The sequence below is a fragment of the Opisthocomus hoazin genome, chromosome 14 (genome assembly GCF_030867145.1).
Source record: "Opisthocomus hoazin isolate bOpiHoa1 chromosome 14, bOpiHoa1.hap1, whole genome shotgun sequence".
Taxonomy (NCBI): Eukaryota; Metazoa; Chordata; class Aves; order Opisthocomiformes; family Opisthocomidae; genus Opisthocomus; species Opisthocomus hoazin.
Genome location: NC_134427.1, coordinates 23655661 through 23680377, shown reverse-complemented (window position 1 = coordinate 23680377; position 24717 = coordinate 23655661). Strand labels below are relative to the sequence as shown.

Sequence of the window (24717 nt, the reverse complement as noted above, 5' to 3'; positions counted from 1 at the left end):
AAATACACTTTTTCACACCGCGTTTGAGGTTTGGTCAGTAGCGCGTTGGGGCGGGCAGGAGCAGGGGGGCTCCGCTGCCGGCAGGGCTGCGTGGGGCTGGGCGAGGCAGCGGGGGCTGCCCCGGACCCCCGCCCTGGGCTGGAGCTGGCTGCAGGGGGCTGGGGGGTCGGCCGGCCGGGGCAGCCCAGGGCTCCGTCCCAGGTGGGAGCTGGGAGCAGCCGACGGCAGCCGCGGGGCAAGCGCGAAGCTGCTGCCGGAGGCTGGGGCGGCAGCCGGGCACCCGGGGAGGAGACCCCTGCCCCCCAGAGCAGACCCACCACCTCGCAGGCCTGGGTCTACGTGCGAGGGGCCGGGGCAGAGCAGCGTGCTGGGAGGCACAGGGACGGCTCCCGAGCGACGAGGCTCCCCGCCACGCTCGAAGGCGGGATGGGATCCGAGGCCGGGGACGGAGGAGCAGAGCAGGACTGCCCGGCAGGACATCCTCCGCCTGCTGCCCACCCCGCACGCGTCTGCGGCGGGCACCGGAGTGCCCAGCGCTCGGGGGACGGGATGGGGGGTTGCCAGGGCGCCGGGTGGCCAGCTCTCCACCGCCGGCCGCCGCGGGGACCCCGCAGACCCCAGGCTGTCCCCAGCCCGGCTGCCGGGCACAGGATGGGGAGCGGGAGTGGAAGGGGAGCCCTGCCTGGCACAGAGCTCTCCCCCCGGCCCCCGGCCTCTCCTCAGCTCCGACCGCTGACACCGCGCAGCCGGCCGCAGGACAGCCGGCAAAGCCCGGGGAAGCTTCAAGGCTCTGAAAGCCGCTCGGGGATGGCTGAGAAATGCAGGGCAAGGCAGGGGGGGACACGGGGACATGACGACACGACACAGAATCGGGGCTGAGGGTCTGCAGAGCAGCGGCCGAGCAGCGTGCCGCAGCCTGATGGGCAAGGGGAGGGCACGGCCGGGAGCCAACGCAGCCCCGGCGCCAGCCCGAGAGCCAGGGGCGCAGGCAGACCCTCCCCTGCGGCTCCGTACACCCCTGGCACAACCGCTCTGCGGCCGGCGCGGGGCGAGGCGGCAGGAAGAGGGGCCGCCCCGCTCCTTCCCCGGAGCCCCCCGTCAGGCGGGAAGGAGGGCCCCCGCCACGGCTGCTCTCGCGCCGGCGAAGTCACACGAAATGAAAGAGCACGGGAAGGAAGCTACTTCAAAAACCGTCGCCAGCAGAACACCTTCCCAGTTGGTTTTGGCCCTTTTTGGCACCAAAATGTCTCCTGGCAACCCCTGCCACGTTAACCAACAAAACAACGCCACAGATTAGAGGAAGGAGGGAGGAGGGGAGAGAGGACGCTGCTGCCATAAATCGCTTTCCCCTTCCCACCAGGATTCCTCAGCAGCAGGGAGCAGGCCGACCCTAACGTCGCTTCTGAGCTGCCTGACCACAAGTCGCCTCGTCAGAGCGTCGGGGCCAGGCGGAGGGACGGCCCCGGCCACCGAGCAGGGATTCGGCATCCAGGACAACCCGCAGAGCAAGAGGTCCCGCCTCGGCCCGCAGGGACACCGGCCTCAGTGCCCTGCGGTGACCGAGGCGGGCGACTCCCGCTCGCTATCCCGGGACACCACGCGAGGCCAGCGCCAGCCCGCTCCGCCTGCGCGTCGAGGCGAATGACGACTAAAGCAAAATGGCCATGAGGAATCGTTTGCCTGCCATCCAGCCCATCTCCTCCTCTCCTCAATCACTTCCAGCTTCAATTAGACAAAACAAGAAAGTTCTCCCTTCCAAGCAGAGGCTAGTGCTCTGCCTGCCCAGCGTCCTGGGACGGGACCGGGAGCTCCCCAGACGTTAGCTGCTTCTCCTCCGGCATCTCAGCGCTGCTCAGCGACGGCGCAGGGACCTGGAGAGAGAAGGCAGCAGTGACTTGCACCAGTACACCCAACACAGAGCATCTGTTGGAGCACACAGACACACGGCCCCGCTGCCCTGCTCCTGCCTCCAGCTCCACCGGGCAGCGGTCTCAGCTCTGCCTGGGAAAAGGAGAAGCCAGGGGCCACCAAACAGGCAAAACAGCAGCTTCGGGAAGATCGGGAGCACTGGACTGCTCCAGCAGAGGTGGTCTGGACCGTTCCCACCAGCGAAACAGGCAGCTCACGCCCAGGCAGCAGGTCCAGCCATTTCCCACCTCGTTCACAGAGTAATTGAAGCGGGAAGGGCACTCTGGAGGTCTCCTGTCCAATGACACCCTCAAACTAATTTCAAAGACAGAGCAGGCTGCTTGGGGCCATACCCTGTGGGGCAACGGTGTTCTCCAGGGATGGAGACCCCACACCTGCCAGGGCCCCTCCCGGGGCACCTGGTGCCAAAACACGATGCCCGCAACCTCCCGTCCCTCCTCGCCTCCATTGGTGCCAGCTCCTGGGTGCTCCTGCGGCAGGACCGGCATCTCCAAAGCCACTGCCAGCTGCGATTTCCTCTGAGGTTTGCCTAGGAGCCAGAGGAGCCCAGCACCATCCCAGCCAGCTCCGGGGAGAAGCTGGTTCCCAGGGCCAGAGCACACCAGGCTTCTCCCCGGCAGCCTCTCGGCAAAGCCCCAAGCGTTGCTTCGTCCCTGCGAAGTCGCACTATCAGCTTCCTCTCTGCCGGCCCGAAGCGTCAGCAGCCCCAGCCCACTGACCCCCCGCCGAGGGAATCACTCACGGCGCTGGGGTGAGGAAGGCTGCCGTCCTTCTGCGCAGCGCTGCTCTCCTCCGCCTGCTCCCCAGGGCTCGGAGCAGCGGTGGGCTCCTGAGCGCCGGGCCCCCGCGGGCTCGACTCCTCCTGAGCTGTGCTCTCCTCTTGCTGCAAGATGCCCCGTCTGTCCAAGACGCTGCGAGAACAGAACCGCACCATCAGAGACCCGCGCACCCGCCGGAGCCAGCTTCTCTTCCTGGCAGGAGAAGCGCTGGGTGAAGACAGACGTCCTCAGACGTCCTCTCCAAAAGAGGCTGTGCACAGCCCAAACCTAGCTCACAGGGTCTGTGAAAACCAAGCCCCTGGCAGAGCAGCCCAGGTCAGAGCGTGGGAGCCCACCGGAATGAGCGCCCTGGGAAGAGCCTCTGCTCCGCACGCTGCCCCAGGGAAGGGGGGCCGCTCCTCCCCGGCTTCCCAAGCGCAGCACAAGCTTCAATCGCTGCAGATACACCAGACCTTCCTCCCCAGAGCACCCAGCCGTGTCCCAAGCGACCTCCAGACACACACAGCGCTGGCAGAAGAGCAGCCAGGTCTCATACCCAAGTGAGGAGAGTTCCTCAGGGCCCCGCACCGGGCTCTGGGGGCAAAAATGGCAGGGCTGCCGCTCAGGAGCTTACCTGGGGGGCAGAGGCCCGCAGAGCACCTCACAGCAGTTCTTCACTATGTTGCCGTGGCTGTAGGGATTCTGCACGCGGTTCTTGCCAGTCCAGGACCCCTTAATCTGCAACGGTGAGGGCACAGGCTCAGGCCTGCTCCACTGCCACCTGCCCCCAGCCCGCAGGGCACGTCAGCGAGGCGGGCACAGCTGCCACACACCCAGGAAGCGCTGAGAAATGGAGACGGCACAGGGGAACGCAAGGGCTCTACTTACGTCTTCGTTGGTTGTCTGATTCAGTGCCACCAGGAAGGTGTGGAACCCAGTTAACCCCACCACCGACCACAGGGTGAAGAAACAGATGAGCACCTCCAGTACAGTGGGAACAGTTAAGGACTGGGAACAGCCCGGACACAGCCCCAGCCGCGCCGTGTCACCACCCCAGACACGCCGCCCTAACTTCTCCTCTTCTCCTAGACAGAGTTTTCTGTTTCACCCTCCTCCCAAAAGCCACAGAACTGCCTTGTAATCATGGAGGAAAACGCCCTGAAAGACTCCTCAGAGAAGTCTGGGCATCCAGGCTCCAGTCCCTCCGTACCGCAGAGGAGGGACTAACCAACCCCCAGCTTTGGAGCCGCCAACCCCTCCGCACTGAGGAAGGATATGTCCCCGGGGTTTCCTTCAACGTGTTCAGAAACCCAATCTTCAGAGATTCTGGCAATACAAAAAGAGAGAGATTTCTTCTCCGCAACACCGCCCCGAGGCCAGTTCCCTTTCCCTCTCCATCACCTCCAGGTTCACAACACCATCTGCGACCCCCCCTCGCCCTCAGCCTCCGCAGCCAGACTCACTCAGTGCTACGTAGACTATGTTGAAGGTGAAGATGTAGATGGTGAGGAGTGAGAGCGAGAGGATGAAGAGGTAGAAATAGCGGTAGTTCCTCTTCCCCACGCAGTTGCCCACCCAGGGACAGTGATGGTCGAAGCGCTCTGTGAAAGTGAAGATGGAGATCAGTCCTGCCCTAGCCCGGTCCTGCCCATCCGCAGATGCTCACTCCTGCGCCCCGAACTCAAACATTTCCAGGGCTGAAGGACTCCCTGGGCCATCAAGTCCAACCCTCTGCTAATTCCAGGCCCCGTATCACAGCCCCCTTCCGGAAGGGGAGGCCAGGTAAGAACGCACAAAATCATTTTACTATTGGGTCATTTCGCACATCAAGACCAAGTTTAAGAACTTGGCTCCACGCACGTCTTCTCTCCCAGAGACCTGAGCTCTAACAGCTTTTACCAAAGCAGCACAGGGGTTAGATGAAGGCCTGGGGGTTCAGAAGCTCACATCTAACCCACGTGCCGCTTTACTCCTACAACAATAACTAGCAGAGGGTTCAAGGAACTGCACAAACACTCCAAGGGCTGGGAACCTGCAGAGGAGGAGAGGGATCCAACCGAATGGGACTTCTTCCTCGAGAAGGGATGCTGAGCACAAACCAATTCTGACACGCAGAAGGGCTCAGAGAGCTTCTGCTAGGCAGCAAGGGGAACAAAACCCAGCGGCACTCAGCGTAACGGCAGAATCTCCGTACCGACGCAAGGAGCTGCTTTCAGGCAAGACACAGCTCTCCACGGGAACCCTCCAGCCCAGCAAGGCCAGCAGTCCAGCGAAGCTCAGAAATGGACTGCACGTTTACACGGACAAGTTGGACTTGTGTCAGACCAGCCACTGCCAAAGAAGTACTGGCAAGGATGAACCATCCGGCTCCAGGTTCTGAGCAAACCTCCAGCTCCTTGAGCTTCAGAAGGGGCAGACTGTCCCCGTCTCACCATCACGCTGGACTCGCTCAGCCGGCGCAGCGCGAGACCCAGTGCGGAGCGAGACCGGGTGCAGATCTTCACCCGTTCTCTTCCACAGGCCCTCAGCTAACGCCCAGGCGCAGGAGCGGGCACGGCCTCTTCTACTCACCCACGCAGTTGTCGCAGATGCTGCAGTGAGAGGCACGGGGCGGACGGAAGATCTTACACGTGTAGCAGTACTTCAGCTTCACTATCTGGTTGTTGATCTGGAAGTTTTTAATCCGCGGGGGCGGGCGCTGACCCTGCGGCACGGTCCCGTTGGTGGCCTCTGAGAGAGAGAGCCAAGCAGAGGTCAGACCTGCTGCCACAACGCGACAGACCCGGAGCCACAACCCACCTCCCTGCTTTTCCTGCCAGCGGGATCAGAGCCCGCCGGGTCTAGAGCCAGCGGCTGCAGCTCTGCTCGCCCGGTCCCGAGCCACGCTGGCAGCCTGGAGGCAGGAGAAGGGGTGGCAGAGCTTTCGTGGGCGTTCTGAGAAGGGCCAGGGGGCTGTCACCATACAGACCTGCAGCCACCAAGCTTCCTCTCTCCCTGAAAGATGGAGGGGCCCACACCAAGCCACCCACACCCTTTCCCCAGAGCAAACCGAGTTCGTATGCACACAGCTACAGGGGAGACAACAGCCCAGAGCAGGTCCCCAGAGAGGGAAGCAGGCACGCCGCCCCACCGTTCTGCGACCCAGCCCGGCAGAATCAGCCAGCAGGCCGTAAGATTCCCCGTTTGGGGCAACCCTTGCTTTTGGAGGCCCAGCTGGGAAGAAAGGCTCAGCAGAGAACGTAGCCTATAGGTTTGCCAGGAATACGGAGGCTTTTCCAGCCAGCAGCAGCTCAGCCAGCTCCGCGCTCACCAATCTCCATCTCGATGAAGGCAGCCTCGTCCGGCAGGGCTCTGGGGATCACCCCGGGATCGCTGAAGCTGGTCCGCAGGAGTGTAGCCATGGCGAACAGGAAGAGAACCGCTGCGAACACGGGGATGGCTGGGGACAGCTGGACCGCCAGGTACCGGCACCTGCGGAGAGACGTCGGAGGCGATGAACCAGGGCACCGCCAGCTCTGCCCGAGCCACGGCCCGACAGCCTGGCGAGGCTCAGAGGCCAGGCTCCTCTGAACTCCAGTTACACCTGGAGAAGAGAAGCTGTTCAGCACTTCCTTCTGATCCCACCACCCAGGGCAGCTCTGACAACCAGCCACCATCAAAGCACCACCAGGCACAGCACGCTCTCCAGCGTTTTGCTTTGCTCCCAGCTCCTTCTGCCCGGAGTCACGGGCGATGCCAGGAACGCTGGAGGGACCGTGCCTAGAGGACACTCGCTGCAGCGAGCTGCCGAGGGCCGGGCGTGCCTCCGGGAGCAGCACCCGGGTTGGAGACCCTGCCACTGCAGAGCGCTGGCAGGCAGCGGGGCGGTGGGACTCTCTGCCTGTCCCCCAAAGAGGCAGCAGCTTCCAGTGCCACAGAAACGACTGTCCCGGGATCGACGGCGTCCTGTGCCTCTCGGGAACGGATCCGCGTGGAAGCACAGCATTCCCGTGCGACACGACGCCTGGCTTCCTTCGGCTTCTCTGAGGTAAGGGACTCGGAAGCTCCAAATACAGCAGCAGGGCTCCTGCCCCAAGACACCCCCCGCTCAAGAGAGGAAGCGCAGCATAAGGTTTGTTTGCTTAATAAATACAGAAAGGTCTAAGGAGGAATTTCTACTGCTAGGCCCGCCGACTGAGGCAGCACAAAGGGAGCAAGGAGATTAATCTCGCTGCAGCCCCTGTCACTCCTGGACACCCGCAAACACGTCTGCACGGGCACTGTGGCACAGGCCACGCAGAAGGCCTGTATGGAAGTCGTGGTTTAGAGATGTACTGGGCTGAAAGAAAACACATTTTTGCCCCGATTTCTTCAGAAAAACCCCTTTCTGTCAGGCTGAAGTCCCTACAAAGGTCTCCTAGGGTTTCAGGGAAACCCCACCCAAATCCCAACGCTTGTGCCAGGCTCCAGCCCCCCTTGCACGCCTTGCTTCCCCAGGCTCGCCCCAACGACGCCAGCACCCGGCTTTCTCGCAAGCCCTGGCTCCCCGGGGGGGATCCAGCCCAGGATCCCACTCCCACTCTCCAAGAAGCGCAGGGCTGCTGCGGGGAGAGGCACGGGGTCATCCTCCCCAGTGGGTCCTAGGCAAGGTGATCCCTACACCCACAGCGTTAGCTGTTTAACTGCGGGCAGCCTCCCCACCCATAGCTTCTCCCAGCTCCAGCTGGTTCCTCTGCAGCACCGGATTCTGCAAGCCCACCACCCACCGCAGGAAGGCTCAGGGGGCTTTAATTTGCCGTTGCTCGACCGCAGCGACCCTCCCCTGCGTGCAACGAGGTACAGCAAGGGCGGAATGCTGGAGCGACAGCGCGCTTTGGCCGCAGCCGCCCCACGATGCATCCGCAGCGATGCACAGGGCCCGGCTCCTAAACCTACGGCGTTAATTTTGGACACTACAAACTCTGCAGTTCCTCCAAACACCACAACCCTTAGCGTCGGCCGCGTGCAAAATCCTGCCTGGTCTTGCAGGATCGGGCTGAGCGCCCAGAGGGCTGAGCTTCCCGTCTTCAGGCGGCCCAAGGGAACTTTGCTTTCCCTCTGCAAGGGCAAAGTCTAGAAAGGGAGCTGCAAGGCAGCCAGCGATCAAACAGAAACCTTGGATCCCCTTTTGGGAAGGAATACGGGCTGGATCCTCCAAAGGCTGGGCACGGTCTGCCCCCAGGGGCTGCAGCTCGACCCTTGCCCAGCTGACATGACAGCTTTGCTGACTGCTGTCACACCACGGATGTGTTATGGGCTAAAACATGGATTCACAAACCGTGTTAAAGCTGAGCAGAAACTGCGCCGAGCTCCCAGCCTCAGCTGCACACTGACACCTTCTCCAGTGTACCGTCAGGGCAAGGGCAGGGTCCTGCACCTGGGGAGGAACAGCCCCAGGCACCAGCACAGGCTGGGGCGGACCTGCTGGAGAGCAGCTCTGCGGAGAGGGACTTGGGTGTGCTGGGGGATGACAGGGTGACCATGAGCCAGCAGCGTGCCCTGGGTGCCAAGAAGGCCGATGGGATCTTGGGGTGCATCAAGAGGAGTGTGGGCAGCAGGGCGAGGGAGGTTCTCCTTCCCCTCTGCTCTGCCCTGGGGAGGCCCCATCTGCAGTGCTGTGTCCAGTTCTGGGCTCCCCAGTTCAAGAAAGATGAGGAGCTACTGGAGAGAGTCCAGCGAGGGCTATAAGGATGGTGAGGGCACTGGAGCATCTTTCCTACGAGGAGAGGCTGAGGGAGCTGGGCTTGTTCAGCCTGGAGAAGAGAAGGCTGAGAGGGGACCTTAGAAATGCCTCTAAATATCTGCAGGGTGGGGGTCAGGAGGACGGGGCCAGACTCTTTCCAGGGGTGCCCAGCGACAGGACAAGGGGCAACGGGCACAAACTGAAGCAGAGGAAGCTCCAGCTGAACCCGAGGAAGAACTTCTTCCCTCTGAGGGTGACGGAGCACTGGCCCAGGCTGCCCAGGGAGGCTGTGGAGTCTCCTTCTCTGGAGATATTCCAGCCCCGCCTGGCCGCGGTGCTGTGCAGCCTGCTCTGGGTGACCCTGCTTGGGCAGGGGGTTGGGCTGGGTGACCCACAGAGGGCCCTGCCAACCCCCACCATGCTGGGATTCTGTGTCAGCAGAGAGATTTATTACCTGCAGGCACCCAACCCAGACCGGGCACGCTCTCCCAGGTGCAGACCTGAAGGCTTTACCCAGCGGCACTCAGCAGCGCACGGGCTCGGTCCCCGCAGCGAGCCGTGCAGTCCCCGCTCAGCCGGCGCAGGAGCAGGAGCGTGGGACACAACCCGCTCGCTGCGGCCCAGCTCCCGCGCGTCTCCGCAAGGCAGCCTGTCCTCTGGGGACGCAGCCGCTCCCGCTGTCCCCGAGGCACCACACGAGCGGCCTCGAGATTGACATGACCACGCCGCGGAGCGTGCCACGGGAACGGCGAGAAGCCTGCAATTTTAGGAGGCGAAAGGGATGAGCGCGCGGCCGCGAGGAGGGAAGCAGCCCCGTCCAGCCAGCATCCAGCCCTTCCACCCAGCTCCCAGCACGGCGCAGGCACCGGGCGGGTCAGCTCCCCAGTTCGGGAGGGAGCGCAGCGATCCCAGGCAGGCTGCCCGGAGCTGGGCAGCGGGGAGGACAGCGCGCAGCCCCAGCCATCACCGGATGCCTGCTCTCCTGCGTGATGGGGAGGAGACGCTGGAAAATGCACGCCGGGAAGTACCAACGCCGGCTCCTCCAGCCGCCACGCACCGAAGAGACGTTTGCCCAGCGAAGCCGCCGTCCCTCCGGCACGAAGCCAGCCCCAGGCGCTGCACCGGCCGCTCAGCCCCGTCGCTCCGACGCGCCCTGGCACAGCGGGGACGAGCGGACCCCCCTGCTGCCCCAGCACCCAGGCCAGCCGCCGCATCCCCTCGGCACGAGCAGGGTCTGGAGGCGAGGGCAGAGACACCCGAGCGAGACAAACCCCCACGGCACCGAGACTGCGCCTGCGGTGTCCCTCCCCGCGCTGACAGAGCCTTGCCCGTCAGGGAACAGACCCCGCGCCCGCCATGGTGGAGGAAGCCACGTGCCGCCCGAACGGCCCGGCCACCATGCCAGGCTTTGGCCTGGTACTCGCCAGCGCTGCACAGGGTTCGGTCTGCGCCTCGGCCTCAGCGCGACCACGCTCGGCAACTCGCCGACAGCGCGAAGGAACAGACATTTTAAAGCTCTTTTGTTTCGGGGAGCTGCGAGCCAACACAGCCGTACTGTTGGCATGTCGGGACGCTGCTCCTCCTCCGCTCCTCGCGCGACGCCTGTGCTCTCCAGCGCTCCGTCACCTCCGGCAGACAATACCGGCACTGTCACGACTCCTCGCCGCGGGGGTGCCGGGCTTGGGGGGCCAGAAGGGCCGGGACAAAGAGACGGTCAGTGGGGCGCGGGGGGAGCGGCGAGAAGCAGCAGGCGGGCGGTGCTGCAGGCGGACGGCGCGAGGAACTGCCTGCGCGACGATTCCGGGGCCGCGGCGGGGTCTGCGGCGAGCGGCACATGGAGCCGAGCTCTGGAGGAGGGGGGAAACCCCCACCCCCGCCCCAACGGGAGCGGACCTCAGGCACAGGGCAGCACGTCTCTCAGCCGCGTTCCTCCAGGGTTCCGCGCACGCTCTGTTGTATAATTCGTTTACATCTCACTCGCACACAACCTAATTAACTTCCCTAAAGTAACGCACAACCACGCCACGTGCTTGTCCGGAACGCCAGCGAAGCAAAGCGGTGCCCCTCACCCAGCGCCTGACCCGCACCGGAGCGCTCCCGGCCGGCCGCCTCTCCCAGACCCAGGACGGCTTCCATTGGCTGAGGTACTGCGGTCAGCGGGGAAACCGTCGCGCTGAGAACCGGGGTAAGCGCCGCACCGCAGCGCTGCGAGGCCGGGGCCCTTCCCGGGCAGAACCGGAGCCATCTACAGCCAACAACGGCGCCGACGCTCGCCGGACCCACGTCGAGGGTGGGAGGCAGCGACGCTGCGCCGACGCCACGGCTCGTTTCCCAGCCACGGCACGGCGAGGCCCGCACGAGGAGCGGCGGACGTGCGTGCTGCAGGGAGGGCGAAGCCGTCCGCTGAGAAGGAGCCCGCCTGCAAGGGAAAAGGCACGCGATTCCGCAACCCGGGAGCAGCCCCTTCACGCAGCAGCGCGCCTTCAGCAGCCAGACGAGCTGAACTCTGGATACCGACGAGTTCACCTCTGCCCAGAGACACGGCAACTGCTACAAAGCGCCGGCTAACTCGTGTGCAGGGTTTGACAGCGCTCAGCACACACCTAACCAGGGGGAGCAGCCAGCTCAGCAGCACCTCTTCTTCAGTGCAAAATCTTGGAGGTTTGGGGGAGAAAAAAAGAAAAAAAAAAAAAAAAAAATGAAAAATTAAGTCAAAGGAAAGGCCAAGCGCAGGTTTTTTCAACTCACCAGAAAACAAAGCCGTTTTACTCTCCACGGAGCTACCAAAGCAGAACAAACCCCTCGGCGACGAGCGCGGCAGAGCGAACGGCAGCCCCTCGCCGCACGCAGGAGCCCGGCGTCGCAGGTGCTGTCTTGCCCGTAACATTGACAAATGCTGAACGCTCTTGCTGAGAAGCTGCAGACAAAAGAGACCCAGTTCCCTCGCCGCTGCTCTGGAGCGCTGCGCGGAGACCCCTCGCTTCGGGAGGGCCACTGCAGCCCCCCGGCAACCCGCAGCGAGGAAACCCCCGGCAGCCAGCGAGGGGACGCGGCATCCCACCACCCCAGTTCCCAGGGGGATTTCACCGCGTGCTTTCCCCGGGCTTCTCCTCCTGCTCGCACACCGCACGCAGTCAGACCACCCCGCGCCCTGTCGCAGCGCCGACAGACCCGACCAGGGCCTGAAATCACGCCGGGAGGGCGTTCAACGGAATTTCACATGACGCGTTCCGGTCCCGGAGCAGACCCAGCTAACACGGGAGGCCTCAGCCCCTGCGCAGCGCGAGCTGCCTCCTGCCGAGGTGGAGGCGAGCGCGGTGCCCTTGGGCAGAGGACTCCGGTCACCGCAGAGCGGTTCCCTGGCAGCCGGTACGGCTCCGCGGCCCCCGGCTTTATCGGGGAGGGAGGGAGGAGCCGGATCCCCGGGTACGGCACCGACAGCTCCGTCTGCTCCAGGCCCTGCTCGCTCCCTGACGAGGGCACTTACCCGATTCCAGACCGCAGCGCTGCGGGCTGGGGCAGAACAACACACAAATTCCCGCGCGCGGGGCTGAGGCGGCTTCCGACCGCGCGGCTGGGACGCAGCAGATGAGCCGACGGCATCAAAGCTGCGTGGAGGAGGGAAAAAAAAAAAAACAACCCAGCAGAACACTGCCAGCAGCAGCCCAAACAGAGAGGCTGTCATTTCGCGGCCGGAGAGGACGCCTTCGGCTTATCTCGTGACGCGCGACGCCAGTCACCGCCGGCTCTCAGCGCCAGCGCCGGCGCAGCCGGGAGGGCGAGGACCAAACCCGCGCTGGCGCAGACCGAGCAGCGAGACGCGCTCTGGCTTGGGGCACCCGCCGCCTCGCTCGGACAAGGTGTCACTGCGCAAGTGATTCAGCTGAACGGGACGCGCGTCCACAACATAGGCACCCCGCAGCGCGCGTACGGAGTCAGCAGGACTCCTCCGCCCACCGCAGGCTGCTTCCCTCCCACACCGGATCCTAGCCGCCCGGCTAGCACAAACTTTGAGGGGGAGACCACGAATTTCCACGCAAAAGTCACAGCATCTGCCAAGAGCTGAAACAAGTGGGTAAAGCTCCAGGCCAAGACCCTTCTGCAAAAGCACCGTAACGCGGGCAGAAGGCAGACAGGGTAAGCAGGGCTCCCCAGCAGCCAGCCTGCTCGTCTGCTCAGCTTGGTTGGTCAAGCAGGGATGACGTGGAGTGCTGCTGGTTGGGAAGGCAACACTTCATCCCCACGCCAAACTCAAAAACCCCCAAAGATTTGCAAAACAAACCCACCTCTCTCAGACAGAAAACATCCAGGTGTTGTGCTCTGACAGAATCAAACAGGCATTTTGCATTCCCCCAGACTTCTCATCTCCCTGGAGGAAACCACTCAGCCGACCTAACCAAAACTCCCAGACGATTCTGCTCGCTGCAAACCCCCTCCCCGGGCCAGCCGCCCCGCAGCAAGCTCGTCCGGGGCGTCTCGGCGCGAGCGAGGCCGTGAGCAGCCCCTGTGCAGGGCTCTGCCTCCCAGAGCAGAGCTGGGGCTTCCCGAGGAGCTTCCAGCCGCCCGCCGCGGCCAAACGAGCCCCCGCGCCGCCGGCTCTGCCGACACGGCCCCGCACCGGCGAGGCAGCCGCCGCTCGCCCTGCCCCGCGCAGCCACGGCGCGCAGCGGGCGAGGGCGAACGCGGCAGAGCGGGATGGCGCTTCGCTCTTCGGCGAAGGGCAGGCTCCGCAGGGAGCGGGAGCAACGAGCCCTCGCGATGAGTGTTTCTGGAGCAGGAACGCTTTCGCTGTTCCCGCAAGGCAGGAAGCCTTCGCCCCGTTCTGCAGATGGGAAAAAACCAAACAGCAAAGCAAAGCGTGGTGTCGCTTCGTTCCCCTGAGCTCAGCCCGAGCCGGGGTAATTTGGGCTTCCCGCGCCTCGCCGGACGGCTGCACAGGCTCCACAGCTGCACGACGGCGAAGCAGAAAAACCAGTCTCGTACCTGACCACCACCCGCTTCGTGGCTGCTGCCGGGACGCGGCAAGCCTCGGCAGACTGTTCCAGAAAGCCCTTTCCAAGGCTGCCAGCGATATCCGCTACCGAGAGGCGCTGGGAGAGCAGTGCCGGGCCAGGGGGGGTCCAGACAAGTTCCCCGGTCTGGGGAAGGGGTCTAGCAGGGCAGCACCTGGGCCGGGTGCTTCACGTATGGGGAGGAATAGCCAGGACTTCGCCAGCGAGCAGTTTCTTCCGCCCGCTTTCCCAGCTTAAAGAGCTTTTGTGTTACCCAGCGCCCTTTCGGACCTCGCCTCCCCAAGAGCAACACAAACACGCTGACGGAGACAGGGGAAGGGAAGTTTTGTGGCTGTTCAGCTCATCCCCAAGCCAGGCCCAAGGGGCAGCCCTGCCCCCTCCCCGCAGCCCCGCTGCCCAGGCACACACAGGCGCTTTCTCCTTTTTGTTTGTTTTTTTCCGTAGGATTAGTCTGAGGCCGGCCCGTTCCCCGGCCCCGCTCCCAGGGGAGAGCTGTGGGGAGGGGGCAGGCCCCGCGCCCCCGGCAGCAGCCGAGACTTGGCTGCAGCTCTCTGGGCTGACCCGGGAGGGCGGCCGGACCCTCCCCAAACCCCAGCGCTCCGGCTCTCGGGAGCGTCTGCCGTAGCGCAGCCCCCCACGACCCCGAGCCAGCAGGCAGCTGCAGGGCAGGCCGGACTGGCGCCGCACCCCTGTGCCAGCCAGCTCGCTCCGCGTCTGTCAGCTCCCCTGGCAGGGCTGAGCTGGGGGCTGCAGGCACAGCCAGCGGGCAGGGACACGGGCACGGCCTGCGCCGGCCTCGGCTGCTGCAGCAGCACTGCCTAAGCCCCCCAACAGTCCCCGGGCTGGCAGCGTGTGCCCCAGACCCCCGGCCATCCCCGGGCGAGGAGTGTGTGCCCTAGACCCCCAGCCATCCCTGGGGCCAGCAGCGTGTGCCCCAGACCCCCGGCCATCTCTGGGCCAGGAGTGTGTGCCCCAGATCCCCAGCTGTCCCCAGGGCCGGGAACGTGTGCTCCAGACCCCTGTATGTCCCTAGACTGGGAGCATGCGCCCCAGACCCCTGGCCATCCCTGGGCTGGCAGCGTGTGCCCCAGACCCCCGGCTGTCCCCAGGGCTGGCAGCGTGTGCCCCAGACCCCCGGCTGTCCCCGGGCCAGGACTGTGTGCCCCAGACCCCCGGCTGTCCCCGGGCCAGGAGCATGTGCCCCAGACCCATGGCTGTCCCCAGGGCTGGCAGCGTGTGCCCCAGACCCCCGGCTGTCCCCGGGCCAGGAGCGTGTGCCCCAGACCCCCAATCCCCATCTGCCCCTGGGCTGGCAGCGTGTGCCCCAGCCCCCCAGGCCCGATGCAGGACGAGGAGCGAGGGCCCAGCCCCAGGCTGCGGGCAGAGCCGGGGGCAGCCCCCGAGGCCCGGGCAGGGAGAGCCGAGCCGAGCCGGGCCCCGCTGCCCCGCAGCCCCGCGCCGGGGAACTCACTCGAAGGCGAAGAAGAGGGCGCAGGTGCCGAGGATGAGGAAGAGCGTCAGGTAGAAGATGCCCTTCTGGCGGGCCATCATGACGCGCCCGTCGCAGCAGAAGGTGTTCCTGCCCGGCAGCTTCTCCCATTTCCGAACCACCTTCTTCCTCGCCACCATCACCGACATGGCGGGGCCCTCACTGGGGGGGCGGTGGCCTCCGCCACGCGTCCGGGCCCTGCTGCTGCTGCTGCTGCTGCTGCTGCCGCCGCCGCTCCCGCCGCATCCTCGGCCGGGCCTGCGGGGAGACGGGGAGCGGCTCAGCGGCGGGGGGCGGCGGCCATCGCCATAGGAATCCCCCGCGCCCCCGGGACGCACCGGGGAGGGGAAAGGCCCCGGCGTCGGGGGAGGGGGGTGCGGCGGGGCGGCCCCGCTCGGGCCCCACCGGGAGGGGACGGGGACAGGGCAGCCCCCGCAGCGGAACCGAGCCCGGGAGCGGAGCGGGGCGGAGGGGGGGAGGGGCCCGCGCAGCCGCCGCTCACCCGGTGCCGGTGCGGGCAGCGCCGGGTCGGGCCGCTCCTCAGCGCCGCGGGAGGGGCCGCCACGCCCCGCGCCGCCGGAGGGGGCGGGGCCGCGGCAGCCATTGGCCCCACGGCGCCCACCGCCCCGCCCCGCCTCTCCCAGCTTTGCCATTGGGGGAGCGCAACGTCACTCCACGGCGACACCCTCCGCCCCGGTGCGGACAAGGGGAGGCGGGGCGCCAGGGGGGGCGTGACAAGGGGCGGGGCCTCCCGCCGGTCCCCGGGGATGAAGTCCCCGGTGTGGCCCGGCCCCGGCGGCGACCCCGGCCCGAGCTGCCCCGGGCGCGGCGGATCCGGGCGGGGAGTGAAAACAAAACCCCAATAAAGAACTTTTCCGCGGCTGTTGCCATGGCGACCGCGGCGCTCCCCGCCCTGCGCCGGGCCCTGCCCGGCCGCTCCGCCCGGAAGGGGCACCGGCACCGCGCGGTGTCCGAGGGCTGCTGCAACCGGCCGGGAACGGCCCGCTCGGGGCCTGGGAGCGGCGCGGGACCGGGCCGGGGCTCCCCCCGCCTACCCCGGGCCCGGCTCCGCTGCCACGGCAACCGTGACGTCAGGCGGGGCGGGCGGAAGCGCGGCGGGCGGCGGCGGCAGGCCGGGCGGAAGCGGCGCGCTTTGCGGCAGGTCGCGCGGGGGCGGCGCGGCGCGGCGCTTTACGGCTGCCCCGGCGTGCGGCACGATGGCGGAGGAGTGGCTGGGCGTGGAGGCGGCCGGCAGCGCCAGCGAGGGGGAGGACGAGGTGAGCGGGCCGCGGCCGGGCTCCCCCGCACCCCCCGCCGAGCTGCGGGCGCTGCGCCGTTCCCTGCGACCCGGGGCGGCCGCGGCGGGGGGCGGCTAGGCCTGGCGGGGGGCGGCGGGGCCCGATCCCGGGGCCTGGTGGGAGGCCGGGCGGTGGCGGGGCACCGGGGACGCTGCCCTCGGTGGTGTCGGCGCTGTCCCCCGGGCTCTGTAACCGCGTCTGCCCTCCTTAGGGGCCGGAGGATGGCGAGCGGCGGCACCGGCAGCTGCTGGAGGCGGTCAGCTCCCTGGCCGGGCGCAGGCGGTGAGTGGGGGGCGTGCGGGGGGCTCCCCTCGGCTCCACCTCCCCGCCGCGACGGCGTTTCCCCCCCCCGGGGGGCTGCGGGGGGGCGGTGGGAGGGGGCGGAGCTCCGTTCCCCACCGGCCCCAGCTCCTCTGCCGCAGCCGCGGGTCGGAGGGGGGGCGGGGGGGGGACGCGGGGACCCCTTTGGTTTATTTCCTCTTCTCTTCCCGCAGGCGGAAGCTGGCCGAGCGCACGGAGGCGAGCGCGCAGGTCTCAGAATTCAACATCAGCTGCAAAGGTGCGGTCCCCGGGAGGCCGGGCAGGGCCCAAGCCGCCCGCCCGCAGCTCACGGCTCGGGGTGCGCTGGGCCGGAGGCGGCCGCAGCCTCGTGACGGGCGGGTCCTTCTGCAGGTGCTGGGGAGAAGCTGGTGCTGTCCGAGCTGCTGCAGCCCATCCGTCCCAAATCCGCCCTGAGCGGCGTGAAGAAGGAGCTGGCCAGGGTGAAGCAGAAGGCGGCGGTGGAGCTGCCACTCAGCAAGGAGGAGGCGAAGCGGGTGGGTGGCCCTGCACAGGCAGCCGAGCTCTGGCCTTGCAGGGAGGCAGAGCTGAGCCCCTGCGTGCCCCTCTACTCCCCTCTGATGCTGACAGGCTTCTCTTGGCCTTTCTCCGCTCACCCTCTGCCCGTCTCGCCACTGCCTGCAGGTTGTGAGGGAGGCTGCCTACGTCGAGACCTCGAAAGACGTGGGCAAGTGGCAGCCGGTGGTTCTGCAGAACCGGCGGGCCGAGCAGCTGGTGTTCCCCCTGAAGCAGGAGATTGCTGCGGTCGTCCCCCTGGAGCAGACGATCTCGGCGTGGAAGGTGGGCGCTGGCAGGGGTCGGTGGGGGCAGCTCGGCCTCTGCTGGCTGTGCTGGGAGGCATGAGGGGGGTCCAGCCTGCAGCCGAGGCTCTGGGCGGGTGCACGCTGAGCTTGGGGAGTCAAAAGTGAAGCGGCTGCGTTCCTCACACGGAGCAGAGGTGTGAACGCTCTCTGGGAGAGGCCGGGTGGGCGTGAGCGGAGGGTTTGGAGCCTGCGCTGTCCCCCCGTTCGCTTTTTGGCCTTTCAGCCCGGGCTGAGCCGGCCACGTCCCGGCCCTGGGCTGAGCCTGGTGCCTGCTGGCAGCCCTCGGCTGCTTGCGCCGAGACGCAGCGGGGCTTTGGTTGCCCAAGCCTGTGCGTCTGCGAAGCCCAGCTGCGAAAGGAGGCCGCTGTCGGGCTTGAACGCGAGTTCCGGCGGGGTTGTGCTGCTGGCAGGAGTCGCTGTCATCCCCGAGAGCTCTCCCCGCTGTGCGGGTGCTCGGGCGAGCGGCAGCCCCCGCTGAGCTCCCGACGGGCCCAGCGCTCACCTCCGTCGGCCCGAAGGTCCCTTTCCATTTCGGCGGGACGTGGTGTCACGTGGCCCGGAGCTTCTGCGGCCTGCTCGGCGCCGCCGGCCGACCATGGGCCTGTTGCTCTGCCCGGGGGAGTCCTGCCCACCCCAGCCTGGTGCATTGGCTGGCGGGGCACCCGGGCAGCCAGCCCTGGGCCGGTGTGAGAGCCCTAAGCAGGGCTGTGAGCCCAGCCCCGGGAGGAGGGACCTGCTCAGGGGCACTGGGAAGGATGGGGACGTCCAGGGGAGCGTTAGCTCTTTTCGTTGTGCTCTTGCCGTGTCCGTTCTGTCCCGACAGGCGCGAACTCCCCTGGAGCAGGAGATCTTCGGGCTGCTCCACAAGACACAGCAGCCCATCACAGACCCGCTCCTGACGCCCGAGGAGACGGCCTCGCTGCAGGCGATGAGCCTGGAGGAGGTGGGTGCCTCCCCCCGCCGTGCCCTGGCTCCGGGGCCGCCTCGGCGCTCGCCCTCACCCTCTGCTCCCCGGCAGGCGCGGCGGCGGCGCGCGGAGCTGCAGAAGGCGCGGGTGGTGCAGTCCTACTACGAAGCCAAGGCCCGGCGGGAGAAGAAGATCAAGAGCAAGAAGTAAGGCTCTGCCGCGGCTGGGCTCGGCGCGGTGGGCTCAGGCCGGGCCCTGGCCATGGCGCGGGTGTGGGCGAGACGCAGGGGGAGGCAGAGCAGCCCCCATCCTTCCCGGGGTCCGCACCGTGTCGGGCAGCCGCCTGTCCAAAGCAGCGCCGCGCTCCCCACGGCCTCCCCGGCGCCGCGGGGCCTCACCCCCTGGCTCCCCGCCCTCGTGTGCAGGTACCATCGCGTGCTGAAGAAGAGCAGGAGACGCAAGGCCTTGAAGGAGTTTGAGCTGCTGCAGAAGTCGGATCCGGAGGCCGCCTTGGCGCGGCTGGAGGAGCTGGAGCAGCTCAGGATGCAGGTGCTGCTGCTGGGCTGCTGCCCCAGCCCGGGGGCCATCCCCGCCCGTGGGGCTGCTCCCGCTGATGCTGCTGCTCCTCTTCCCCCAGGAGCGGATGAGCCTGAAGCACCAGAACAAGGGAAAATGGGCGCGCTCCAGGGCTGTGATGGCGAAGTACGACCTGGAGGTGAGCTTGCGGAGTCACGAGAGGGTTCAGCTTGGGAGGGGCCTTGGAAGAGCATCCAGTCCAGCCCCCCTGCCCTGGGCGGGGACAGCTTCCGCCAGACGAAGTTGCGCAAAGCCCCGTCCAGCCTGACCCTGAACGCTGCCGGGGTTGGGGAGCTGCAGCTGCACGGGGCAGCCTGTGCCAGGGCCTCCCCGCCCGCATCGAGAAGCGCTGCTGCTTCGCGCCTGACCTGAGCCTGCCCGCTTCTCGCTCAGAGCAGCCGCCCCGTGTCCTGTCACTCCGGACCTGGGTGCGAAGGCGCTCTCTGTCTCCTCGCAAGCCGCCTTGATGTAGTGAAAGGCCGCGATGAGGTCTCCAGCGCTGGCTGGGGAGGGGGCGGGCGGCTGAGGTGGGTGAGGGCGGTGGGCGTGTTGCTCCTGGCCCGCCTCAGGCACGTATCCATCCCCTCGCAGGCCCGCAAGGCCGTGCAGGAGCAGCTGGCCCGGAGCAAGGAGCTGATGCAGAAGGTGCGGGTGGAGCTGCCCGAGGAGGCGGCGGGTGACGCGCCCGAGGAGGACCCCACGCCCGCGAGCGTCCCCGCTGTCCCTGCGGGTGCCAGCAGAGCCAATCCCTGGATGCTGGGCGAGCCCAGCGGCGCAGCCGAGGAGCCAGAGGTGCAGGAGGGTCTCGGAGATGCTGCGGTGCCTGGTGTGGCGGAGAGCAAGGAGGAGGTGTCAGAGGAGGAGGAGGAGATGTCAGAGGAGGAAGCTCTGCTACAGGACTTTGCGCAGAAACGGCAGCAGCGGGCCGGGAGCCCTGCGGGACGAGGTGAGGAGCTCGCAGCCCCGGGCAGCGTGCGTCTGGCGTGCTGCGGCGCTGGGCAGAGGGACGGGGGCCCTGGGGGCTGCTGTCCTGTGCTGTCCTGCCCTGCTCGTGGGTGACTCGCCTCGACACACAGGTGCTGGCGAGACGGGGGCGGCTTCCAAGCTGCCGGGGATGAGCCCCGTCCGCGCCGAGGAGCCGGCCAGCGCGGGGCTGGAGCAGCCTGCCCAGGCCCGGGAGGAGATCCTGCTGTCGGAGCAGCTGGGCCGGGTGCGGACGATGGAGGACGTCGAGGCTCTGGCCTCGGAGGAGCCTGTGATGGAGGACGTCGAAGCTCTGGCCTCGGAGCAGCGTGCGGAAGGGCGGGAGCCGCCGGCAGCCGCCCAAGCGAAGAAGCGAGCGCGGCAGCGGGAGGAAGGCAGAGCCGGGGACAGGCGCGCCAAGAAGCCACCGGCCAAGAAGCAGCTGATCAGCCTGGAGGCCATGCTGGGGGGGACGGCCCCCGAGGCTCCGTGGCCCAGCCTGCCCGTGCTGGTGGAGGAGGAGGTGAGCGGCGCGGGGACGGGCCTGCCCCTGTCCCGGCTGCGCGCGGGGGGCTGACTCCTCTCCCCGCAGGAGGGAGGCATCGACCAGAGAGGGGTCATCACCGAGGCCTTTGCCGGGGACGACGTGGTCGCTGACTTCCGCCGGGAGAAGGACAAGGCCGAGCAGGCTGCCAAGCCGCAGCCGGTGAACCTGGTGCTGCCGGGCTGGGGCGAGTGGGGCGGCACGGGGCTGAAGCCCAGCGCCAAGAAAATAAAACGGTGAGCGCGGGAGAGCTGCGGCAGCGTGCCTCAGCCCGGCGGCGGGCCCTGACGCCGTCGCTTGTCCGGCAGGTTCCTGCTCAAGCCGCCCCCGGCGCCTCCACGGAAGGACCAGCACTTGCCCCACGTCATCATCAGCGAGCGGCGCAACATCCACGCGGCAGCGCATCAGGTGGGCACCGCGACCCGTGCCCGGACCCTGCCTGCGACCCCTGCCCGAAGTGTCCTGGTGCCCGGCCCGCCATCCCTGCCTGCTCCGACAGCCCCGAGGCCGGCGCGGCGAGGGAGGGAGCAGGGACTTGCTGGGCTGCTCTGATGACGGCTGTGCCGGCGGTCCGGGCTCTGCTGGGAGAGGGGATGGGCGAGGCACTCGGCGGGGCAGGACTGGAGGCGCAGGCATGCCGCGGGCATCGCTGCTGGCACAGGGTGACGGCTGCGGCTGGGGTGCTGGGCCGGTTCACTGTGTGGTGACCCCGCGGCGCCGTGTCCCCGCAGGTCAGCGAGCTGCCCTTCCCCTTCGAGAGGCACCAGCAGTTCGAGCAGAGCATCCGGACGCCCGTGGGCGCCACGTGGAACACGCAGCGCGCCTTCCAGAAGCTGACCGCTCCCCGCGTTGTCACCCGCGCCGGCCACATCATCCAGCCCCTCTCTGCCGAGGACGTCCCCGACATGGCCGCCGCGGCTGGCAGCGGGGCCCAGCCGGCGCTGGAAACGCTGCCCAAGCGGGGAGCGCAGCCGCCTCGCCAGCCCCGCGAGCGCGCACGGTAGCTCTGTGCCCGCGTCTCGCCGCTGCTCGGGCTGGAGCCGGCGGAGGAACGGGGAGAGGCTCCTGCTGCTGCCCCATCCCTGCCGCCGCGTCCCCCGCCGGGAGGCTGCACCCCGGGGACGGGACAGCTGCTGCCGCGCTGGGGCCCCGCGCGGGGCAGGGGGCTTTGCCTGGCGGAGCGCGGCCAGCGTGCGCTGCGGGTCCGGCCGGGAGCCTCGGGGCCGGGCTTCCCCTGCCCCCTGGGTTTTTTGTTTCCCTTTGATATAAAATATATCAGATCTGTGTTTGGAAGTGGGTTTTTTTTTAGTCTTGGCTGAAGGGGCTTTCTCCCTGCCCCGCTGCGCTTGGCCACGGGGCCCCGCTCTTCTGGCCCCCCTCCCGCTGCACCCCAACATCTGCCCAGTGCCAGTAACCCCGCTGAGCTGACCCCCGCACACCCCCTCGGCGGGGGGCTCGGGGTGTCCGGTGCTGGCGGAGGGACGTGCCAGAGCCCTTCAGGCCCCCCTGCCCACGCCTGCTGCCCGCGGGTGCCCTGCGACTCCCCGATTCCCACCCCGACACGGCGCAGGGGGCTGGGGGGGGCTGTTGCTGGCCCCGCACAGCACCGAGCCCGAGGACGCGGGGCCGTGGTTGCGTTGCATGAATTTACCCGAGGCTGACAACAAAAAAAAAAAAGAGGAAAGGAAGCGGCGAGCGTTTCCGTGCCGCCGGCGAGCCCCTCGCTGCGCTGGCGGCCCCAGCTCAGAGCCCGGCTTCCCTCCGGCCCCCCGACCCCAACGCCGCGGGAAGCCTTCGCCCCCCGCCCCTGGGAGGTCGCTAGGGGGTGGGGGGGTTACCGGTTGTTTTAGTAAAAGCCGAAGGGGTTTAGGGGAGCCTGGGGAAGGCAGTGCCCGGCGTGGGGTGTGCGCAGCCCCCCTGCCTGCACCTCCCCTGCCCGCAGCCAGCCCTGGGCTCCCCTGCAGCCCCCGTTTGCTGGGCCAGCCAGACCCCTGCAGCCCCCCTGTCCCAGACCCCTGCGGCGTCCCTGCCCCAGACCCCTGCAGCCCCCCTGTCCCAGATCCCTGCAGCGTCCCTGTCCCAGACCCCTGCGTCACCCCTGTCCCTGTCCCAGACCCCTGCGGCGTCCCTGCCCCAGACCCCTGTGGCACTGCTGTCCCTGTCCCAGGCCCTGCGTCACCCCTGTCCCTGTCCTGTCTGCCCGGAGCCGGGGCTCTGCCTGCCTCCTCCCAGCCCCAGGATGGTGCCTGGCTGGGGGTGAGGGGCTGCCCCAGGACCCAGACCACCTCCCACAGCTCCCAGCCCCGGGGGTGCTCGGAGAACCTGGGCAGGGTCTTGGAAGACCTCGCGGCCCAATGCCGGCCAGCATGGAGCCGGCTTCGGCTCTCGGAGCGGTGTCGTGCCGCTGGGCTGGGGACCCCCTGCGCCGCCCTGGCCTCCGGCCCCACGTTCGAGCTGCCCCACGGCAAAGTCCCATCCTCTGCTGAGCCCGGCGCCTGCTGTGCCCCCCGAGAAGGGGCTGCCCAGCCTGGGGGTCTGCCCCTGCCCCAGCTGCCCCAGAGTGGGAGCGATGCTCCCGTCCCTTCCTGGGGTGTGGATCCCGCTCCCCACCAGTGCCGGGGCGATGACGGTGCCGGGACAGTCCCCTCCCGGGCTGCAGATCCTGCAGATCCCCGAGGCCACCGGGTCCAGAACCAGCTCGGGTCTCGGCAGAGCCCACGGGTTTACGAGCTGGGAGCACCCGAAGCGGCGAGCGGGACGCGCCGGCACGCAGCCCCGCAGCCCCGAGACTGCCTGCCCCCGAATTCTGCCCGGCGGGTCCCGTGGCAGGAGTGTGGCTGGTGCTCAGCCGGCGTCGGGAGCGGGCGGCTTCAAGCCGCAGGGCTGGACGTGCCTCGTCCCGCAAGGAAGCGCAGCGCTGGGCTGGACTGGGCGTGGGCTGGGGCTTCCAGTACCCAGGGATGTGTCAAAAATGAACGCAGAAGGCATCAGGGCGAGGGTGGGGTTGGAGGGGGGACCCCGGGCAGGGGCTGTCCCCCCCGGCTGTCCTGCAGCAGCCACACGGCCGGGCACGGGGATGTCGGCCTTGGGGGGGTTCATTAAACACCAATTCCAGGCGGTGGGGTGCCCCAGTTTGCCCTTACCAGCCCGGTTTTGTGGGTGATGGCAAACCCTGGGTTCCAGAGCCGGGAGCCCCAGCGAGGGCAGCCCAGCGGCTCCCGGGACCGGTGGGGAGTGGTGGGGGACCCCAGCCCGGATGCCCCAGGGGGAGTGGGTGGCAGGGCCAGGGGAGGGACCCGGCCAGGGGCAGCTGGTGCCCGAGCCGCCATCGCTGGTGCAGCCACGGTCCTGCACCCGCCGTCCTGGGAGACCGGAGGGAGCGGGATGGGAGTAAAAGGTGGGTTTAAAATCAACAGATAAAAGGGTTTGGGTTTGGGTTTGGGTTTGGGTTGGGTTTGGGTTTGGGTTTGGGTTTGGGTTTGGGTTTGGGTTGGGTTTGGTTTGGGTTTGGGTTTGGGTTTGGGCTGGGTTTGGGTTTGGTTTGGGTTTGGGTTTGGTTTGGGTTTGGGTTTGGGTTGGTTTGGTGCAGGCTGGAAATAACCGGTGAAATGCTCCGCCTGGGCTATTTCGGAGGGTGACATCCCGGCCCTCCAGCTCCCTGTGCCGTGGGACATGGGTGTGAGCACCGGGACCACCATGGCCCCCCGCCCCAGCCGTCCCCGGGGGGTCCTGCACCCTCCCCTCCCTCCTGGTGCTCAGGGGTCTCCGTGCCCCTGATCGCCCCCAGCCCCCACGGTGTAGGGAATGGCTTTCCCCGGGCTGGGCTTGACTGAGCCCCCCCCCAAACCCAGCAGGGGTGGGGGGCTCCGCTTGGCACAGGGGGGACGGGGCGGGGGGGGGCAGGAGGGACCCCTTGCGAGGAGCAGTCCTGCGCCTCAAACACGGACAGACCCCCCCGCCCCACCTGGGCAGGGCCCCCCCGGGTCCGGGTCTGGGTGCGGGCGGGGGTCCCGCGGGCAGGGCCCCCCGGCCCCGCAGCCCTCCCGCCGCGGGCAGCCGGTGCCCGCACAGCCGCCGCAGCCCCGCGTTTCCGTGGAGATGGCATCTCCCGAGCCCGCAGCCGGAGCGGGAGGGTTTCCATGGAGATGCCGTATCCAGCGCGGCGCAGCCCGGGCGGGAGATCTCCGCCGAGAAGCTGTCGCCGGGACCCTCGCACGGGCGGCGGGTCCCGGGGCGGCGTGCGGGGGCACCCGGCCGCCCTCCCACCCCCAGCCCGGTGACGGGCGCTGGGACGCGGGCAGCTGCCGTTGTTGTCCCCAGATTGGTTTGTCATCGCTGGCTTTGAGCGGTCGCCAGCCTCGTCACCCGGCTGGCGCGGGGACCCGGTCACTTGGGTCG

At 67.9% G+C, this 24717-nt stretch overlaps 2 protein-coding genes across 2 annotated transcripts; one reads left to right on the top strand and one right to left on the bottom strand.

Annotated features, from left to right (window-relative positions):
• Window positions 1-1127: 1127 nt before the first annotated feature.
• ZDHHC9 (zDHHC palmitoyltransferase 9) lies at window positions 1128-15450 on the bottom strand. Its single transcript, XM_075435695.1, has 10 exons — window positions 15392-15450; window positions 14872-15147; window positions 5998-6158; window positions 5259-5417; window positions 4151-4288; window positions 3965-4013; window positions 3576-3678; window positions 3322-3425; window positions 2672-2840; window positions 1128-1871 (listed from the first exon to the last, which is right to left on the bottom strand). Exons 2-10 carry the CDS (start codon window positions 15036-15038, stop codon window positions 1767-1769), a joined length of 1155 nt encoding a protein of 384 aa, XP_075291810.1. The 5' UTR covers window positions 15039-15147; window positions 15392-15450; the 3' UTR covers window positions 1128-1766.
• Window positions 15451-16089: 639 nt separating this feature from the next.
• UTP14A (UTP14A small subunit processome component) lies at window positions 16090-21433 on the top strand. Its single transcript, XM_075435685.1, has 14 exons — window positions 16090-16166; window positions 16399-16469; window positions 16682-16746; window positions 16860-17002; window positions 17151-17306; window positions 18153-18272; window positions 18348-18442; window positions 18662-18785; window positions 18874-18951; window positions 19404-19758; window positions 19889-20298; window positions 20368-20555; window positions 20628-20727; window positions 21051-21433. Exons 1-14 carry the CDS (start codon window positions 16107-16109, stop codon window positions 21321-21323), a joined length of 2238 nt encoding a protein of 745 aa, XP_075291800.1. The 5' UTR covers window positions 16090-16106; the 3' UTR covers window positions 21324-21433.
• The last annotated feature ends 3284 nt before the right edge of the window (window positions 21434-24717 follow it).